General features: G+C 39.5%; 1 protein-coding gene and 1 long non-coding RNA gene across 3 annotated transcripts in view; one reads left to right on the top strand and one right to left on the bottom strand.

The window, feature by feature from the left end:
• Positions 1-6,769: 6,769 nt before the first annotated feature.
• Positions 6,770-11,901, bottom strand: LOC120791189. Its single transcript, XR_005707609.1, has 3 exons — positions 11,760-11,901; positions 7,148-7,257; positions 6,770-6,866 (listed from the first exon to the last, which is right to left on the bottom strand). It is a non-coding gene; the product is annotated as an uncharacterized LOC120791189 (long non-coding RNA).
• insrb (insulin receptor b) overlaps positions 9,392-17,318 on the top strand; it is an 82,747-nt gene continuing 74,820 nt past the window's right edge. For both annotated transcript variants that reach the window (XM_040129433.1, XM_040129432.1), the window contains exon 1: positions 9,392-10,796. In XM_040129433.1, coding sequence (XP_039985367.1) covers positions 10,703-10,796 — 94 coding nt within the window. In that variant the 5' untranslated portion in view covers positions 9,392-10,702. The remainder of the gene's footprint in view (positions 10,797-17,318) is intronic.

The raw sequence follows: 17,318 nt of genomic DNA, 5'->3' as shown, positions 1-17,318 counted from the left end.
ACCAAACCTCCAATTAAAACTGTATCTTTCCTCTGCATTACACCAAACCCCCCAACATGGGACCATACATACTTCGGGGCAGGAATAGCAGATGCTAGTTTCAGAATCTAATCAAAGGCGTGGAGAAAATGGAGGACCTTTATATGAACGGTAATCTTCTTTCATTTGATCAGCTGTGTCAGACATACTATAGTCCTAAAAAAACCTTTTTCTTAAAAATACTTGCCATTGAAACATTTCATACTATCAAAATATAAGCGTATAACATCTGAACCACCGCTATCACATCTTGAAAATCTCACGATTCTATACCTCAAGGGGAGGAGTCAGATTTCTTCATTCTATACAGCTTTGGTGTCATATGATAAGGAGTCCAACACTGATAAGCTAGAGGCATGGAGATCGGATGTTCAAGAGGACATACGAGAGACTGATCGGGAAATTGCGTGCTTAAAAGCCCCCCAAAAAATCAATTAATACAGGAATGAAGCTATTACAAGACAAAAGGTTAGTGAGAACTTATGTTACCTCGGTCAAATTGAATCGTTGTTCACCTGACGTCCCGGATACCTGTGCTTCATGTTTAGAAGGAAATGGTACTCTGTTTCACCGTGTATGGGACTGTCCAAAATTACAAAAATACTGGAAAACAGTATTTTTTTGGAGTGAATGTGCCACACCAAGCAAAACTGTGTATACTAGGTATACTGTATATCTAGAGAGCTTCATTATTAGTTCAGAACAGTTAACCTTAATTGACTTTGGACTCCAGCAGGCCAGGATGATGAGAGGGTTATTTTTTGAGAAAAATTAATATACCTTTGATGCATGTATGGGTGACAGAGATTGCATCTTGTATTGTATTGGAGAGCCTGACTCACATAACCAGAATTTGAAAAAGTGTGGTAACTCACAAAAATTTCTTTGACGTCAAGGTTCACAGTCAGTGTGAAATTGCTGTGTGAGTGCTTCTACGTTGTTGTTTTCTGTTTTCTTTTTTTCTGATGTGTTTCTATTTTAGTTCTCTGTTAAATATGTGAATTACGTAGAATGTTATTATTATATTCATTGTTTAATTTAAATCTTATAATTGATATTGACTATTTGTGTCTTTGAAATACTGCATATGCCACAGTCAGTAAAAAAACATTGTTAAAAAAATATTAGTGAGTTCTCTTTCAATCATCACACAAATGAGAATGACTGTCTTATCTGAGTTCAGCCGCCTCTCCCTCTTAACTATCTCCAGCGGAAATGTTTCTAAGAATTGAGCCGTTTGCATGTGTGCATGCACGTGTAGGCGTTTACGTGCGAAAGGAAGCAACAAAACAACAGTGTCCCCATATTCCCAGTGTGAGGGGAAGCAAGAGAGCCGTACTTTGATGTTGTGCAGCACAAACTGTCTTCCTGAAGACAACACACCTTTTCCCCTGAGTCTGCAGTGCTCAGGGACCTGTGACGTTGACCTGACCTTGACTGTCCCATGTATTTACTGGGCCTCTCTCTCTGGATGTGTTGCTCTTGCTGTCACTCTGACAATATGTGGATAAAGCTGTCACTGACACATCCTCTCAGGAAGGGCATTCAGGTTCAAGCTTGCCACGCAACACTCCTCCGCAGCTCCTTATCAATGATGAAACTAATCCTTTAGCCCTGCACATGGCCCCATGGCCCCCTGAAATGCCATTCAGTGTGAGAAAAGGAGCAAATGGGGGGGGGGGGGCAGAAAAGCAAAAATGGGGAGAGGACACAGAAAAAGGGAGAAAAGGGAGAGAGAAAGGAAGATGAAAATGTAGCCGTGGGTTCAGTATTGAAAGTGTGCAGGAAAAGAGCAGGGGATGAGAGTTTGTACACGGAAAGAGAGGAGTGGGCAGCAGAAGTGACCTTGACAATCTAATCTATTCATAGATAAGTGTGCTGTGGTCCATGTGTGGGAAAACAAGGCTCCCTGGGATGTGTGTGTGACCCAGGGTTAAGTGTCTTACACACAGGCAAGGGGTGAACACGCTGGGACGCACCCAACACACATAATGGAGGGGAGTGTAACAGGGACGGAGCCTGGGTTTACTGAAGGGTCCTACGTAGTTCAAGACGTTGTGGCAGAGGTAGAGTTGCTACAGAGAGGAAACCTTTCCTTCAGAAAATAAACTGCTATATGTCTGACTTTATCTTCAGAGTGGTTAGAGAATTTACTCGGTCAGCGTGACATATAGAACAAAAAGGATGTCAGATGTCAGGAAAAAGGTCGTGTATTCCAGTGTGACTTTTGCTGTAACTACTTCACAACAAAACGTAGATGATTATGTCTAACAGCCTCTAACCATCACCAACAGCTTCCTATTTGACACAGAAAAAACTGTTCACTTGCAATATCTCGAGGAAAAAATACCTCAGATAGTACAACTCCTGCACCCAAAGTTTTAGTTACAAACAAATACACAAGTATGATCTGCAAATGTACTTAAAATATCCAAAATAAAAGCAACCCACTCATAATGTGGGGCAGAAGGACCCCTTTCAGTATTACATTATTCTACTGGATTATTATTTCACACACTGGACACTGTGTCCGATGGACAATATGGCATTTTTTTTAAATAAAGAAAAGTTTAAAAAAAAGTTTAAATAAAGAAAAATGTTTATATACTGTTGGGTAGTTTATAAAATGATCATCTGTTTTGTATGTGAAACTTGATCTTCAAAGTAACCAGTTACTATGCTGTTAAATAAATTTAGTGGGGTACAAAGTAGAATATTTCCCTCTGAGATGTATGAAATGTGAAGTTGAAGTATAAAGTAAAAGAAAAAGGAATTACTGAAGTTTTTGCTTAAAAAAATTACTTATTATCAAAGTTGTTGCAGATTAATTTTCTGTCAATGGACTAATTAACTAATTATATATTTATATAAATGTCTACAGTATATAAAACTACAGAGTACAAATTAGTCACTAGGGAATTTGTAATGGTTATAAAACAGTATTTCCTCTTATCAAATGATAAGCTTTCCAGTCTTTTCTCTTCCTAAGCGTAAGATAACTCTTTACTTTGCATGTATAAATGTACTTCACTTTAATGCAGTGTTTTAAATCAGCTCTTCCTAACATGGCAATAAATCCCCGAATCTTGAACTATGGCCTTGAGGAGAATGAATGAGGAAGGGGACTGAAAAATGCAGTGTACCGCATGTATGCATATCTTGAAACATGTGCATGAATAAGTTGTGTCTGAATCTGACCCTGACAGTCAAGGAGCGGTAAGTTGTCCACAGTAAGAGCCTCGCCATCTGAAAGGCCGATTGATACACTGTACAATATGTACTCTGTGATTCATAAATCCCCTGCAATGCATATCAAGCTGCTTTATAGATGGCACAGCGTAACCTTGGTTACAATTTTATCACCGGCTGATCAGACAGAGGCAGACAGAGAGTACAGACATACTGAAGCGCAATGGATCAATCTGATGACCTGTAAGGCAGCTGTTATCAACACGGATTATCAACATGATTTGTCTGGTCCGTGTGTGAGATTTATCGGATCTGAAAACGCATCATAGGGCACATAATGACAGTGTTGAGCCAGCCGCTGTGTTCTTTCCAAAAGCTTTAAGTCATCCTCATCAGTGGCTTAGTCTGACGTCTACTGTCATAGTCAGCAGCTCTCCTCATCTTCCTCACTGATCCTGCTTCAAGATAAACTGCTTCACACGCAGACAGGTGGGGCTGTTCCTCCACTTCACCTGGATCATCAGGGACCAGTTCAATCAATTCTACTTCAGTCTATTCTATTCACAACTCAAATGGTATTTAAGATCAGAGAGAACTTTATTCATCCTGAATATCCTCAATATACATAGTGAAATAAATATATACATAGCGTACTGTAAATATATCATATATTGAGAAGATAAACTTGAACTTGTGTCATGGCAACAGAAGTACATAAACAGATACATGGTATAGATAAGTAACTTTAAGCAGGACCTACAATGATGCAAGACGGTCTGTGGGGCTGTACTTTGGCACACTGGTGCTTTGAGCTAAATGCTACATGCTAACAAGCTGATGTTTATCAGATGTAATGTTTACCTTGTTCACCATCTTAGTTTTTACATTTTTCATTAGTTTTACAGATATTTAGTCAGGAACCAAAGTATTGGACAAATACTTTGGTTTATGTAAAAGGTACTAAAAACTAACATAAATAGTAACTACAAAGTGTACTGAGACAAAACTAGTCAAAAAAGAACTGAGGAGACAGGGAAGTAAAAAAATGTTTTTTTTTAACAAAAATCGTACTTGAGGGAATCGAATGAGGGTGGATAAACTGTCTGTGTCTGCTGAGAGCAGTGTTGCAGCAGGAAATACAGTTATTGCACTTGTAGCAGTGAAAATATAGTGTGCAAAGTGTCACAAAATCCACAGACAGTCATGCAGAAGGTGAAAAAACATTGTAAAATAAAATATACATACATGCTAGGATAGAGTACCATAAAATGAAAGTAGGAGGAATTAAACAAAGGGAAATGCAAAGTACACCATTTGCGTTAGTGAAAGTGTAAGGTACCGATTACAATGTTAGAGATTACAAGCAGTGACTAAACAGTGCAGACATGTGTGCCTACAATACAACTATACAACTGTATAACTATGTAGAAAAATTCTTTACCACAAAAATACAATAAAAACAGAACATACCGTAAAGATTACTAATGACTATATTCAGATATAGGTGGTCAGCTTTGTAACTTTTATCAATTATCATTTAATATGTAATGACTAATTATTCAAGCCTGATGATGATGCCGATGATGATGATTTAGTCTTTCTTTAAGATTTTAAATAAAAGCCACAACATGACGATGCCTGTGAAACCCCCCCCCCCACCCCTCACACACACTCACGCGCGCAAACACACACATACTGCACCTGTACAGGAAGAAGAAGGGATCATGTTCTACATCACAGACCTACTACAGTATGAGTGTAATTATACAGTCCACTGATTTGCATGTGGGATACAGCTGTACCTCGGTGGCTTATGAAAGATACAAAAAAATTCATTGATTTCATGCAGATACACTATTATCTGCAGATGTACCAAAATAGAGAACTTCCTCTTCTCACAGATAATGCATATCCTGTTGTATATATTTTTGTAAAGTCCCTTTTCCTATGTCACATGCATGCAAAAGTTTAGTAATATAAGACGGGTGATGTGCGGTGCCCGCCGCGTGAAAGGAATAGATGTGTTAATCTCTTGATTAAATGACAATCCATGTGATTCCACTGTTGTTGTGTGATTTAGAGACAGTGAGAGAGAGCCTGCTGTTTATCTGTTTGTCTCGGCTACAGGCTACAGGGCCTGAAGTGCAGGAACAGCAAGTGCTAAAAGTGTAAATCACTAACACAGGCAGCCGTTTGAAGAGGATCATCCAGGAACGCTTTTGTCTGTTTAAACTCATGACCCTCTCCTCGGTGGACATAGTCTATCTCACACACATACACACACACACGCAGATGCCCTCATGCATACGGTACATAGAAACGCAGCGGCTGAACGGAGGCTCCTGCTTCCTGGCTCCCCAGGCAGCTAATTACTGAGCCTTCCACACCAACAAAGGAAAGACACTCTCTCCATTCAAACATATTAATCCCTCCATTTACAGGGTGCAGCAGAGACGACTGCAGAGAGAACCAACGGGAGTTTGTTTCGCCTTGTGCATCTGTGTGTTTGTGTGTGTGTGAGAGAGAGAGAGACACAGATGTAATATGTAGCAGGAGTTAATGTCTATAAAAGTTTATGTTGTGAGGCAGCAGCAGGAAATGCAAATATGTGCATTTGTAATCCATTTCATTGTATGTGCGTATTGAATGCCAACTGTACCGGTGAATTCTGTTGCTCTACCACCTGAATGCTCCTTAGTTGATGAGGCTGATGCCCAATCAAGATATTATTTGGACCTGAAGCCTAAAGGAGCATTGACACTTGCCTGCGCAAGGCTATAATTTAACATATAGGGTAGACATATAGATCGGTGATGGATTAAATAGAAGAAACAACATTAACTGTTTTAATAAGGTGCTGGGACACCGTGAGCTGCCGGAAGAGCTTCAGTGCTCCTTGTCACAGATAGTCCAAGTTTCTGGACTCTACTGGACAGACGTATCAGGAGAGAAACTAGCCGACTGGTGCATCAACAATCAAACCATTCATTGACCCCTTGTGCCCTGTATGGAAGCAACTACACTTGTTATGTTTTGCTACTCATCTATTGAAGTTATTCTTTAAATTTGCCGCCTGTATGAAATCTATTAAGAGATTGCTAAATAAAATGAACAGCATACTGTCAAAATTGAAGGTGCTGTGGTAACTTTAACATTAATGTTTAGCTTTGACAGAGACCCTTGTTCCCGGCTTTAGGAAGTTCTAGGGTTTTGAAGAGAATATTTTGCATGACTAAAAACAACAATTTGACTGGTATTTTATCTTGATGGCACTTGTCTCTTGTTTGTGCTTCTACCTTGCCGGACAAGAACAAACAAACGAGACACTGGTGAAAGGAAATGCACGTCTTTTGTTGTGCCACTACTGACAATTTTATTAAAAACATTTGGTGGCTTGAAGAATACCTTTCACTGTTGTGGTGAGGGCTGACCCTGCAGCTTTTTCCTGAACCGCTGAATTACAACCATCTCTGGTTGTCGTTCACATATCCTCCAGGCTGAATAAACAACCAAATGCCAGGTGGAATCATCCCAGTTCTGCCCCAGAGCTCTTGATAAAAAGAGAGGCGTCAGCACGATAGGCACATATCCATGTTCCCTGTGGAGAACACTGCCTTTGTGAGTGACCGAGATGAAATCTGTAGAGAAGATAAGATGCTTAGGAATTTTTAATTTGATTTAAAATTCTTCATTTACATTTATTATTTTAAGCAGCCTTTTCCAAAGAATTCCTACAACCCCACAATACAGTGCATATGCTGACAGAATCACATTGTGTTTATCTGACATAGCTCAAAGCTCCCCATGCTTACCTCTTTGGTCAGATTTAATCCTATTTATTCACGACGTTGTATCCCTTTGTCCCTGTTTGACATTTACTGTAAGTGAATTGGCTGGAGTTATTTTTAGTGCCACCTACTGAAATGAAGTCGTAGTACAACAGTGCACGAGCAGGGCTGTAGTGCTGCACAAGTGCTGCATGTGTAGACCCATATAACAGCACTCTCCACCCAACTTCCTCTACTCCCACTGAAAGAGGAAAGATATTGGTGTTATGTACAGTACCTGAGAGGAAGTGGTGCAAGTGTTTGAGGAGAATAAGAGAAGAGAACATGAGAAGATAGACTGTGTGTGCGCGTGTGTGCCTCCACTTGGCGTCAGACAGTGTGACTACCACAAAGAGATCTGTTTTGACTAGATTCCACAACTCTTAGTCCTTCAGACCTGTGACATTTAATCTCACTAATACCTCATTTACTCTGTTCACTGGGTAACAACATTCCTCAGATTAACAACAAGCCTGCTCCAGAAGCTCTTTGCAGAGTACAGCAGTATGTACCCATCCAAGCATACAAACTGCACCCCTATGTGACAAACAAGAATAAAGTGTTCGATTCCAGTCTAAGTCAGTAGGTCTCAGGGTCAGGTAAGAAATGTGGTCAGAGGCAGCCATGCCGTAAATGTTGGCAGGAAGAACTTTCAAGTATTATGTGCAGTTACATTCCACCACTAGGACAGGTTTCATTATGAGGATATTTGCTATGCAAATCTGAGGGAACTATGTGTACCTTCCTTACTGCAGTCAGGCATTTTACCTCTTGGCTGTAGGGCCAAGACAATGTGTAATGTTTACACTGCTCTATGACACATAGCAACTTTGTTTTGCCCACAATCCCATTGGTCTATGACAATGTGACAAAGAAAATCTGGAAGAAAAATGTAAAATGATCATAAAATAGTTATATTAGCTCATCACATTTATAGCCTATATATAGCACATACTGTTTGTCGGCTGAAGAGTTAACAAGAAATCGCAGTAAGGGAATGTTACAGATTTGTTTGCAGTACTTTAGAAAGGTGTCACCACCAGAGAGCCCTGACAAGGTTATTTTTCAACTCCTCTGTACAGTTCTTGCTCACAAATCTTTAATAAACAAATATTAGGGATCCTCATAAAAATATTTGCTTACGTAATGCGGTCATGTTGAAAAAACTAATATTGATTGATAAATAGTTATTGGTATGAGATTAATCTCATCTGTAACACTAAAAGTTAATGTGCTTCTCTTTTACACTGTCAGTCCAAATAGGAGACTGTCATAAATTTTAAAAATAAATAATGGATGGCTCATTTTGGAAAAAAAACATGCTCCGTATTTCAGCTGGGACTGTGCCATCTCTTCATATCAAGACCAAGGTAGATTAGGGCAGAAAGAATAATGAAATATGTAGCACAAATCTCATCAGCGAATCCACATGTACATATGAACACACAATACTTGATTATGCGTACATTAAAATTAAATCATTGAATCAAGGTTAGACTTCAGATTGCTGTATGAAATACGAACTGATTTTGTATTTTGTTGAGAAATAATGTATAAAATCCACATAAATCCACATATGCCAGAAAAGAAAACAAAATTAGTAGAATGACAGAAAGTTATTCGCAACTGTTTTGACAATTGCCTCAGTCATTTTTCAAGCATTCTCTCTTTTCTTTGTGTTATATGATAGTAACCTGGATATTTTATTGTTTTTGTTTTATTGTTGGGCTCTGTGAAATCATAATGGGTTTTTTTTTTCCACTCTTTTCTGGCTATATATAGACAAAACCCTTCATCAATTAATCGAGAAAATAATCGACGTATTAATCAATAAGCAGCCTAAAACTGGTTATTAGTGCAGGGCTACTGTGTTTTCCATGATTTTGTCCACAATGTGTAATATGTAATATGTAAAAAATGAAAAATGAGCAGAAATAACCCTCCACCAAACAGTCAAGGGTGGTGACCAGTAAGTAGACAATTTTACAGGTGATCATGTTCATACATATATTATTTCATATCGATATCAAAACAACCAGTGTACCGCTCGACATGTTCATATTTTATTTACGTATCTATCCAGTTTCTATTTTTTGTCCCTACTCTGTTTCCAGTTTTTCAAAAGGTGCTGTTTGTTGCACTTCCTCCCCGACAAAGAGCATCGGCGTTCTGCCACCAACGGTGGCGACGATTTAGACAGTCCCGATCCGGGCCCCGGCGGTCGGCCGAGCGGTCGTCCGCTCCGGGTTTTGCCGCGGACCACGTGTGGCCCAGCTGAGGTGACTGGCAGGACTTGTTTACTGGTAGAAAGGCTCGCAGAGACAGAGAGACGGCTCGAGAGGGAACCTGAGGGAGAGCATTCGCTAAACGGAACGGGAATCCAAGTTTTTACACTTGACCCGTCTTTTTATTTTTAAGTCTTTTTATGCTCGTTTACCTCATCCCTTACTGACTATCGGAGACGGGATACTCACTTTGTGTGTGCGTGTGTGTTTTTTGTTTATTTTTTAACTCTATCGCCGACACTGAAACCTCGTTTGTTTTGGATTAGCTAGCTAACGTTAGCTGTTTTTCCCCATCAGCTAACGTTAATCTGAGAAAAAGAAACGGGCGGCGTGGTGGAGAGTTTTCCTCACTCCACAGCAGCGTGCAGGTTAAACGGAGCCGTTGTTTTTGCCCCCTCCCCACCCCCCCAACACCCCTCCCCACAGTGGATGGAGAAAGAAGTAACGTTTGCCTCCCAAGTTTTCCCTCTTTGTTTTCTTTCCCCTGTTTTGCCGTTTTATGGGTGTTCATTCGTTCGCGGCGTGGTGGTGGTCGGCGAGGGTGAAGGAGTTCAGAGGAGGGTCGTAGCAGGGAAAGCTGAATCGCTGCACGTTTTTCCTGCACGTAGCTGCTCGGAGGAGTTTCCTGGGATGTACTCCCAACTGTCTTAAAAAGGGGTGAGCTACTGAGAAGATACTTGCAAGCAGGAGTAATATAAAGACCCGTGGACTTCAAAAGAGAGGGCGCAAACCCTGTCACCTCCCGTTCTCGGCTCTGAATTTGGCGATATCCACAACTTTCAGCCCATGTCTGCTGGAGGAACAGAAACGAGACAGTTTTTTTTAACGCTGTGCATAAGAAAAATACTTCTTGCAAATTCTTTTTGAAGTGGCTCTTCTCTCACCGGAGCAGTGCATTACAGAGAAATGAGTCCGGGGCCACTGGACCTCCATCGGGGACCTTCAAACTAGCCCCTCTGCGTGTGGGATATTAATAACACTACTATTATTTCTCTCTTGATTCGCAGCAAAATTGAACAGATGAACGTGGACCGGCGCCTTCACTTATGGAAAATGAAGATTTTTACTCGCACATGTGTTACCAGAACCCAAGATCACGTTATTTAGTGGTCCACATTTTTTCCAGGGCTCACATACATCACAGACTGGGCTGGGAAGATACTCATAAATTTATTACCACCCCCCCCGGCTTGCGGGGGGCAACCTTGACTCAGTTCCCTTTATTGGACCTTCAGTTATAAGACTTTTTTTTTTCATTTTATCTTTCGATATTCCAGCGCCTTTTGAAATAACACCTCTCCCTCAAGATTGGAGTTTTTTGATAAGCTTCAAGAGGAGAGCACAACTTATCCTCAAGTCAAAATGAGGCGGTGGACGCTAAAGCTGCGAGCACAAATTGTGTTTTTTATCATCTGCACCTGCATTATATGCCAGTGTGGACTAATAAACGGAGAAAGTAAGTATTTCTGTTTTTATAAATGATTCTTTTCCAAGCACTGTTGCTCTGTGAATGTTACGGCACATATCATCTAAGTTCACTGTTTCCATCTGCGCCTAATGCCATCTAACATAATGACAGAACAATTTTAGAGATTTGTTAACTTTAAATAAATGCCGTACTGCATCACATGTTAACAAGTACAAATTCTGAAATTCATCATTATAATAGGATAAACTACCATAAAGCATGATGAAGACACCCATAAACATACCAAACAGGTCAATATAGACACTATTAATTACAATAAGGAATATTATAGTGACTACACGCCGTGTAAAACGGAGTGTAATTAGACAAATTAAAGTAACTCTGTAGTAACTGAAGCGGTTTTAGGTCCCTGGTGGAATATTAATGGGGATAAAGGAGCTCAGAACATATTATGATTATTTTATTGTTTTTATATTATCGATTAAGATGATAAATTTAGTCACGGGACCTTCATTTTGGCGCATGCGTAAAGTTTCATACGGGGTCTAATTAAGGGGCCGAGAGTTTCCGTTGTTGCGTATTCACGGCTGCGCGCTAATAATTGATATTCCTCCGTAGAACCCCCCCCCCCCCCCAACCCCCACCTCCCGGCGGTGTCTCTTAAAGGTACATATTTTAGCGGCCTGCCGTGGATGCGCCAGCCCCAGGGCCAGATTAGTCGCTGTAACTGGACGAAGGTGGTCTGCCGCAGCGAGTCTAAACTGGGAGTAGCAGGATTGGCCCTGGTAGCGCAACTAGGCCTCTCATAGCTAAAGACACACACTAATAACAATAACAACAACAACAACAACAACACACACACACACACACACACACACACACACGCTCGCGCTCGCATTCGCGCTCACGCTCACGCGGCGATGCTGCAGCCTGAACATAAATTAGCCGCCGACGCTAAGAAGTCTCTTTATAGGTGGCGGATTAGCCTACGTTGGTCTTTAGCTCCAGATCGGTATCGAGAAGGGTCGTCTTCTCCGCTGCACGATGTCTGTTCCTTGTGGTGTTTTTATCAATGAATTAAGGGTTGGGATTATAATTGTATAACAGCATGTCATCTAAACAGTACCGTGATCCTTTGCCAGACACGGAGAGAGAGGGGGAGATGGAGATAATGATCCCCCCAAACTGCCTAATGACCTCGTTTTAAGAATGATATTAGTGGAGTTATAGTTTGCAAAAAGAATTTTGTTTTCAATTGATGCGATCATTATAAACTGCTGTTGCACTGAAGCCGAAATATAGTGGACGTAAACCCACAGAAGATCACAGTTTACAAAATTTTTTATTTGCAGAATAAAGTTCAGAAACAGTAAGAAGTATCAGGTTAACCCAGTTGATCGATGTACATTGACGTAAGGGATAACTTATAAATTAATTTTCAATTTTCAAGTAAAATTAGTTTTATACCTTTTTTTACCGTATTTTTTATTTTTACATTTAATACTGATAAAGGAATAAAAGACAGTATGATAGAATTGAAAGTTAGCATAAAAGTGGACCTTGTTATTTTGTTGAAGCCCATAATACACAGGGCCATGTGGTAATTTAATAGTGTTGTGTAAGTTTGAATGAAATAATGTCTCAATTCAAAACATAGTCATTGTACACACAGAATGGCTCTAATACAACTGTTCTGAAATTAATGAATGTACATTTTACTTGTTTATCAGTGCTTTAACCTTAGGCCTAGAATTACCCTTTTGAGATTTGTGTTCTGTGTTTTAGATGATGTGTTGCACAAGTCCACAAAGTGTTTCAGTGCATGAATTTAGTCCAGAGCAAGTGAGTGGGTAGACCATTTTAAAATTAGACAACAAATCACCTTAATCACACTATTAATTAATAGCATTTGGTCCTTTTTTGTATTTAATTTAGTAATGCTGTAGATCGTCACACTTTGAGTTGCATTACTTAACAGTGGCTCCCAGAGGCCAGGTTCATAGGAAATGTTCTGGCTACTTACACAGGTTATGTATGCAGACAGAACAGAGGCCCCTGAAGGGGGGTCTTATGAGACAAGCTTGTTGGCACCCCTCTGTTTGTTCGTTCTCTTTCTTTCTTCCTCTTTCTTTCTGCGGGAGTGGGGTACATGTCATTGGCTGTTTCCGGTTCTGATTTACTCAGTTCTCTGTGAAGTGACCATATTTGGCACTCTTGAAATGTTTACGTCTGATGGGGGGGGGGGACAACAACCAAAATAGTTAGAATACTTCATCCTGAATCCACACGCTGCCTTACATCTCCATCTCAGTCATGGAAAAGGGGAAGCAGTATTGATATATAAACCACGCTGCAGCTGTGATCTGCTGACTGCATTCTAGAGAATGTGGTGGTTTTAACAGGCTGTTGTTAGTTGATTTTGATTGGGCTGTTTGTCATAGTTATCAGCAAACAGTTTTCTGAAGTAACCGCTGAGCTGTCTCCTGGTATAGCTCGTGAAAAACAAGTTGTGCAACTGGGAGTCTTGCCCCTTTCTTGTTCCTCTCAGGCTTGTAAGCACAGCTCTGTTGGAAAGGGGTAGTGTGTATGTATGTGTTGTCATGCATGCTTTCCAGATTATTTATATATATATATATATATACGCGTCTTTAACCGGCTCTGTCACATAGACTAATCTGAATTAAATGCCTACAGCAGTCTGTCTTATTCAGGAAGAACAGTTTGAGTAGTAATGTTATTCCAACTCTGCAATTGGCTAACATGTTTATTTATAAAATAAGGGCGAGTAGAGATGCCCTCCATTTGTGTGTGAGTTTGTCTGTAGACAATTTGGATACTCAGGCTCTCTTCACTGAAGTGCACATTGGCATTTTCTGACAATGCTGTGCATGTTGTGGAATGTGTTTGAAGTGGCCCACCATGTAGGTGTGTGTGTGTGTGTGTGTGTGTGTGTGTGTGTGTGTGTGTGTGTGTGTGTGTGTGTGTGTGTGTGTGTGTATATCAGTATGTACCATAGACGCCCTGTATGCTGTCTGCAGGATGATATGTCTTAGCTCTTGACCTGCCCACTTCCGGGTAATGTATGTTTTCTGTGTATTTTTGTGTGTGTGTGTGTCTATATGAGGTGGCCGTGCATGAGATCAGTGTGTACTAGAGCAACAGGCTAAAGAGTGGGCTGCCTGTTAGCACTAGTCCCTGTGCCCTGAGTGGCCTCTTGACCCACCACACTTCCATTTCATCAAATGGACAAATCATGTGATGTGTTTTGCAATGAAATTAGAAAGCATTAATGCATGACATGGTGTCCCAAAACATGAAAACAATGAACGTGGTGGGAGCAAAGACTGTCACAATGTAAAGCAGTCACCAGACTTGTATTAAATCCCTTACTTTATTTAAGTACACCTTATAGGACATTAAAGAATAGAGTTACTCCAAAAAAATACATTATTTTGCTTATACAGTGGACACTGAACCGAGGAGAAAAGACTGTGTTTAAGTAATCATTCGCTTTCTAAAAGTTTATGTAAAGGCAGTTTAAGTCAAATTAGTTTTAATACTATAGCCAGACCGATACTGGAGTGTTGAGGCTGTCAGCCAATATTAATTATCTAACATATACACATTACAAACACAAACATTTTTTAGAATCCCTAATTATTATTATTTCTAATAATCATTTATAATTTATATATATATATATATATATATATATATATATATATATTTATTTATTTATTAGATTCATGCCAATAATGTGCTCTGAATGAGGCAATTTTTTAGTTGAAAATTAAACTTGTCATTGCTCTCTGGAGGACAAACTATGCAGGGGAGAGACTGTAACACATCTCTGGAATTTATGTACTGCAATCAGCAATTTTCCCAGAAGTTTTGATTAATTTTTTGTTCTGTAAAATCTTATAAAATAAAAAAAAATAGCTTAACATTGTTTGTTTTGTTGGCCCAGCAGTCCAAAACCCAAGACAGTGTTTACTGTAATGTAAGACAAGCAAATCCTCACATTTGGGAAGCCAGAACTATCTTTTTTTTTCCTCAGAAATGCCCTAAACAATAAATTGATTATCAAATTAGTTGGCAATTAATTTTCTGAGAGAGAAATTGATTAATAGACTAATGGTTTGAGCTCTAGTGGTTAAATAGTTGCCCTAAACTAGATTTGAATTGTCCTAATAGAAGTGTACACTTGTATGGCAATCACAAATAAGTATTATGTTGCCATTATATATGATGTGATAGCCAACAGGAAATTTTGATATTCCTGTCACAGTAGTAATAAAGATGGACTGTGAATGTCATGAAGCATTGTAATGCTTAGTTTTAAAAGGTAGAAAAAATGGAAGTATAGAATGGGAGGACATGTGATGGCAATTGTCAGGATCTGATAAATCATATAATACTTAATATAACTACTAATAGATTTTAGCAGAATCAATATATGGATAGTCCTGTAGCTATAGGTGTAAACATAGTATTTAATCTGTATACAATTGATTTTAGTGTTAACTATTTTACTGTTTCAAATATACATAAAAAATGTTTTTCAGGTAATTTTCCTATTGCTTCATTTTTTTTTTCTTTCTTTTGCACGTTTGCTTCAATAATGGCTATTTTATCTGCTGTTCCCATGCCTTGATATTAGAACAGCCTGTACTGTATGTTTAATGGACTACATGCGGAATCGTGGCTTTCACAATGCAGCCCTACCGCTGATTGCAGATTGCCATTGTATGTTTGGGTAGTCCATGTTCACAGAGCCAGCAGACAATGGGGGTCATGAACTGAGGTTCCACCAGCTGTGTGTTGTGTTTTGAGTGTTGGCCAGGGAGGCAATATGTACTGCTAAAGGAAATTAACTGTTGGGGTGCCTTTCCTAAGTGCTTCCTCCTCTGCTCTTATCTTTCCAAGTGTCCCTTTCAACTTCTCCTAACTTGCCAAAGTATTTTTTTTTTTTCATTTCGTTTGCACTTGTGTGCGTATGCAATACAAGCGGAGGATGAAAAAAACAGCCTGACCTTTTGACTTCCACGATTCACAGTTTGATCAGCCGACAAGCAAATACATTCCTGTAGCCTGTTTGCTTGTGTGCTCAGTTTTGTCTGCTTTCAACAGACACTTCAGTACTAAGTTTACATTGTTTTCATTTTATGATCACTTGAAAAGGCTCAGGATATCTAAGACAGTATTTATTAATCACAGTGTTCTCTGCAAGCTTTGAATAGTAAACTAATATACAAGTATAACCAGCTACAGGGATACAAGAGCATGCTCCTTCAGGAGGTTTTTGACACTGGCATCCAATTTGAACACATTGTTAGAATCTCTTTTAAGATGTGAAGTTTAATTTTAGGGCGTAATATGTCGGCATGGTGAAGGTTGGGAAATTATGTGTGACATTAAATCAATTCTTGGCCATGTTACCTCTTACTTGATTTATAATTAATAAACAAGTTTATACCAAAGAAAGAGCATCCATTGTATGAGAAGTTAAACAATGAGAATAACCGAACTGAAACTGTCATATGGATTCTTTAACAAAACTAAAGGACCATCTATGGCCATCGGTTTTTGGCTTTTTACAACCCATAAGCCTCATTGTCCATTGCTATGGAGAGACCACCAGCCAGAAACTTCCAGTGTATTCATTCATATTCTGAAGACAATGTCATTGCTGAATTGATCCAGAATCTGAAAATTAATGGATTCAAGCTACCAAGTTTATTTACAGAGTTCTGTAAAACTCACTGTTGGTGTCACAGTCAACAGAATTTTTAAACCACTTAAATACTGTAAGCAACATCAACACATCACAAAAACATTAAAGTACCTGGTAAACATGTCAGCGCAACAAGTAAGCTGAGTTTGAGGTGAACAGACACAGAAATAGAAACAAAAGTGTTTTTGAGAGTTGCGGTGCTAAGGAATACTTTAATGTCACGTTCCTTGTGCTTTTGGAGACTATAGTTAAGCACATTGTGTTCAAACTGTGAGAGACCAGCCTAAAATTTCAGTCAGAAGTGATTTAATGCAAAATGGGCTCCAAAAAAGGTGGTTTTTCATTACAGCCAAACTTTTTCATGCTAGCAGTACTGTTAATGTTAGTTTTAACAGTCTCCCAATATACCTGCATATTACAAATGCCACTGAGATGCCCCTTTTTTAAAACACTGTGATCAGAGGAGTCCTTCCCATCCATCACATTATCATGCTGGGCTGTAAATTAAGTCAGGAACATGAATCTGTGTATTGGTTTTAACAGTTTTGTGATAGGCAGGCCGGCACTTTTAATACAGAGCTTAGCTGATGACCTCTGACTCCCATTCCTAGATAGAGAACTGTGGCTGTTTATGTAAACCTCTGCTCACTGCCCAGAAATGTGGTCCAGTTGGGCGGGGATGGATGGAGTGCGGGGGTCACACACACAGAAAAACACACAGAGAACTGTTACGCCATGCAGCAACAATCTGATATGATAGTCCTTGTTGCTGTTTGGATCTGCCCTATTTTAACTGTTGGTGACTTCACACAGTA

The sequence above is a fragment of the Xiphias gladius genome, chromosome 6, assembly GCF_016859285.1.
Source record: "Xiphias gladius isolate SHS-SW01 ecotype Sanya breed wild chromosome 6, ASM1685928v1, whole genome shotgun sequence".
Lineage (NCBI taxonomy): Eukaryota > Metazoa > Chordata > Actinopteri > Istiophoriformes > Xiphiidae > Xiphias > Xiphias gladius.
The sequence above is the reverse complement of the archived record's forward strand: the minus strand, read 5'-3'. Positions and strand labels throughout refer to the sequence as shown.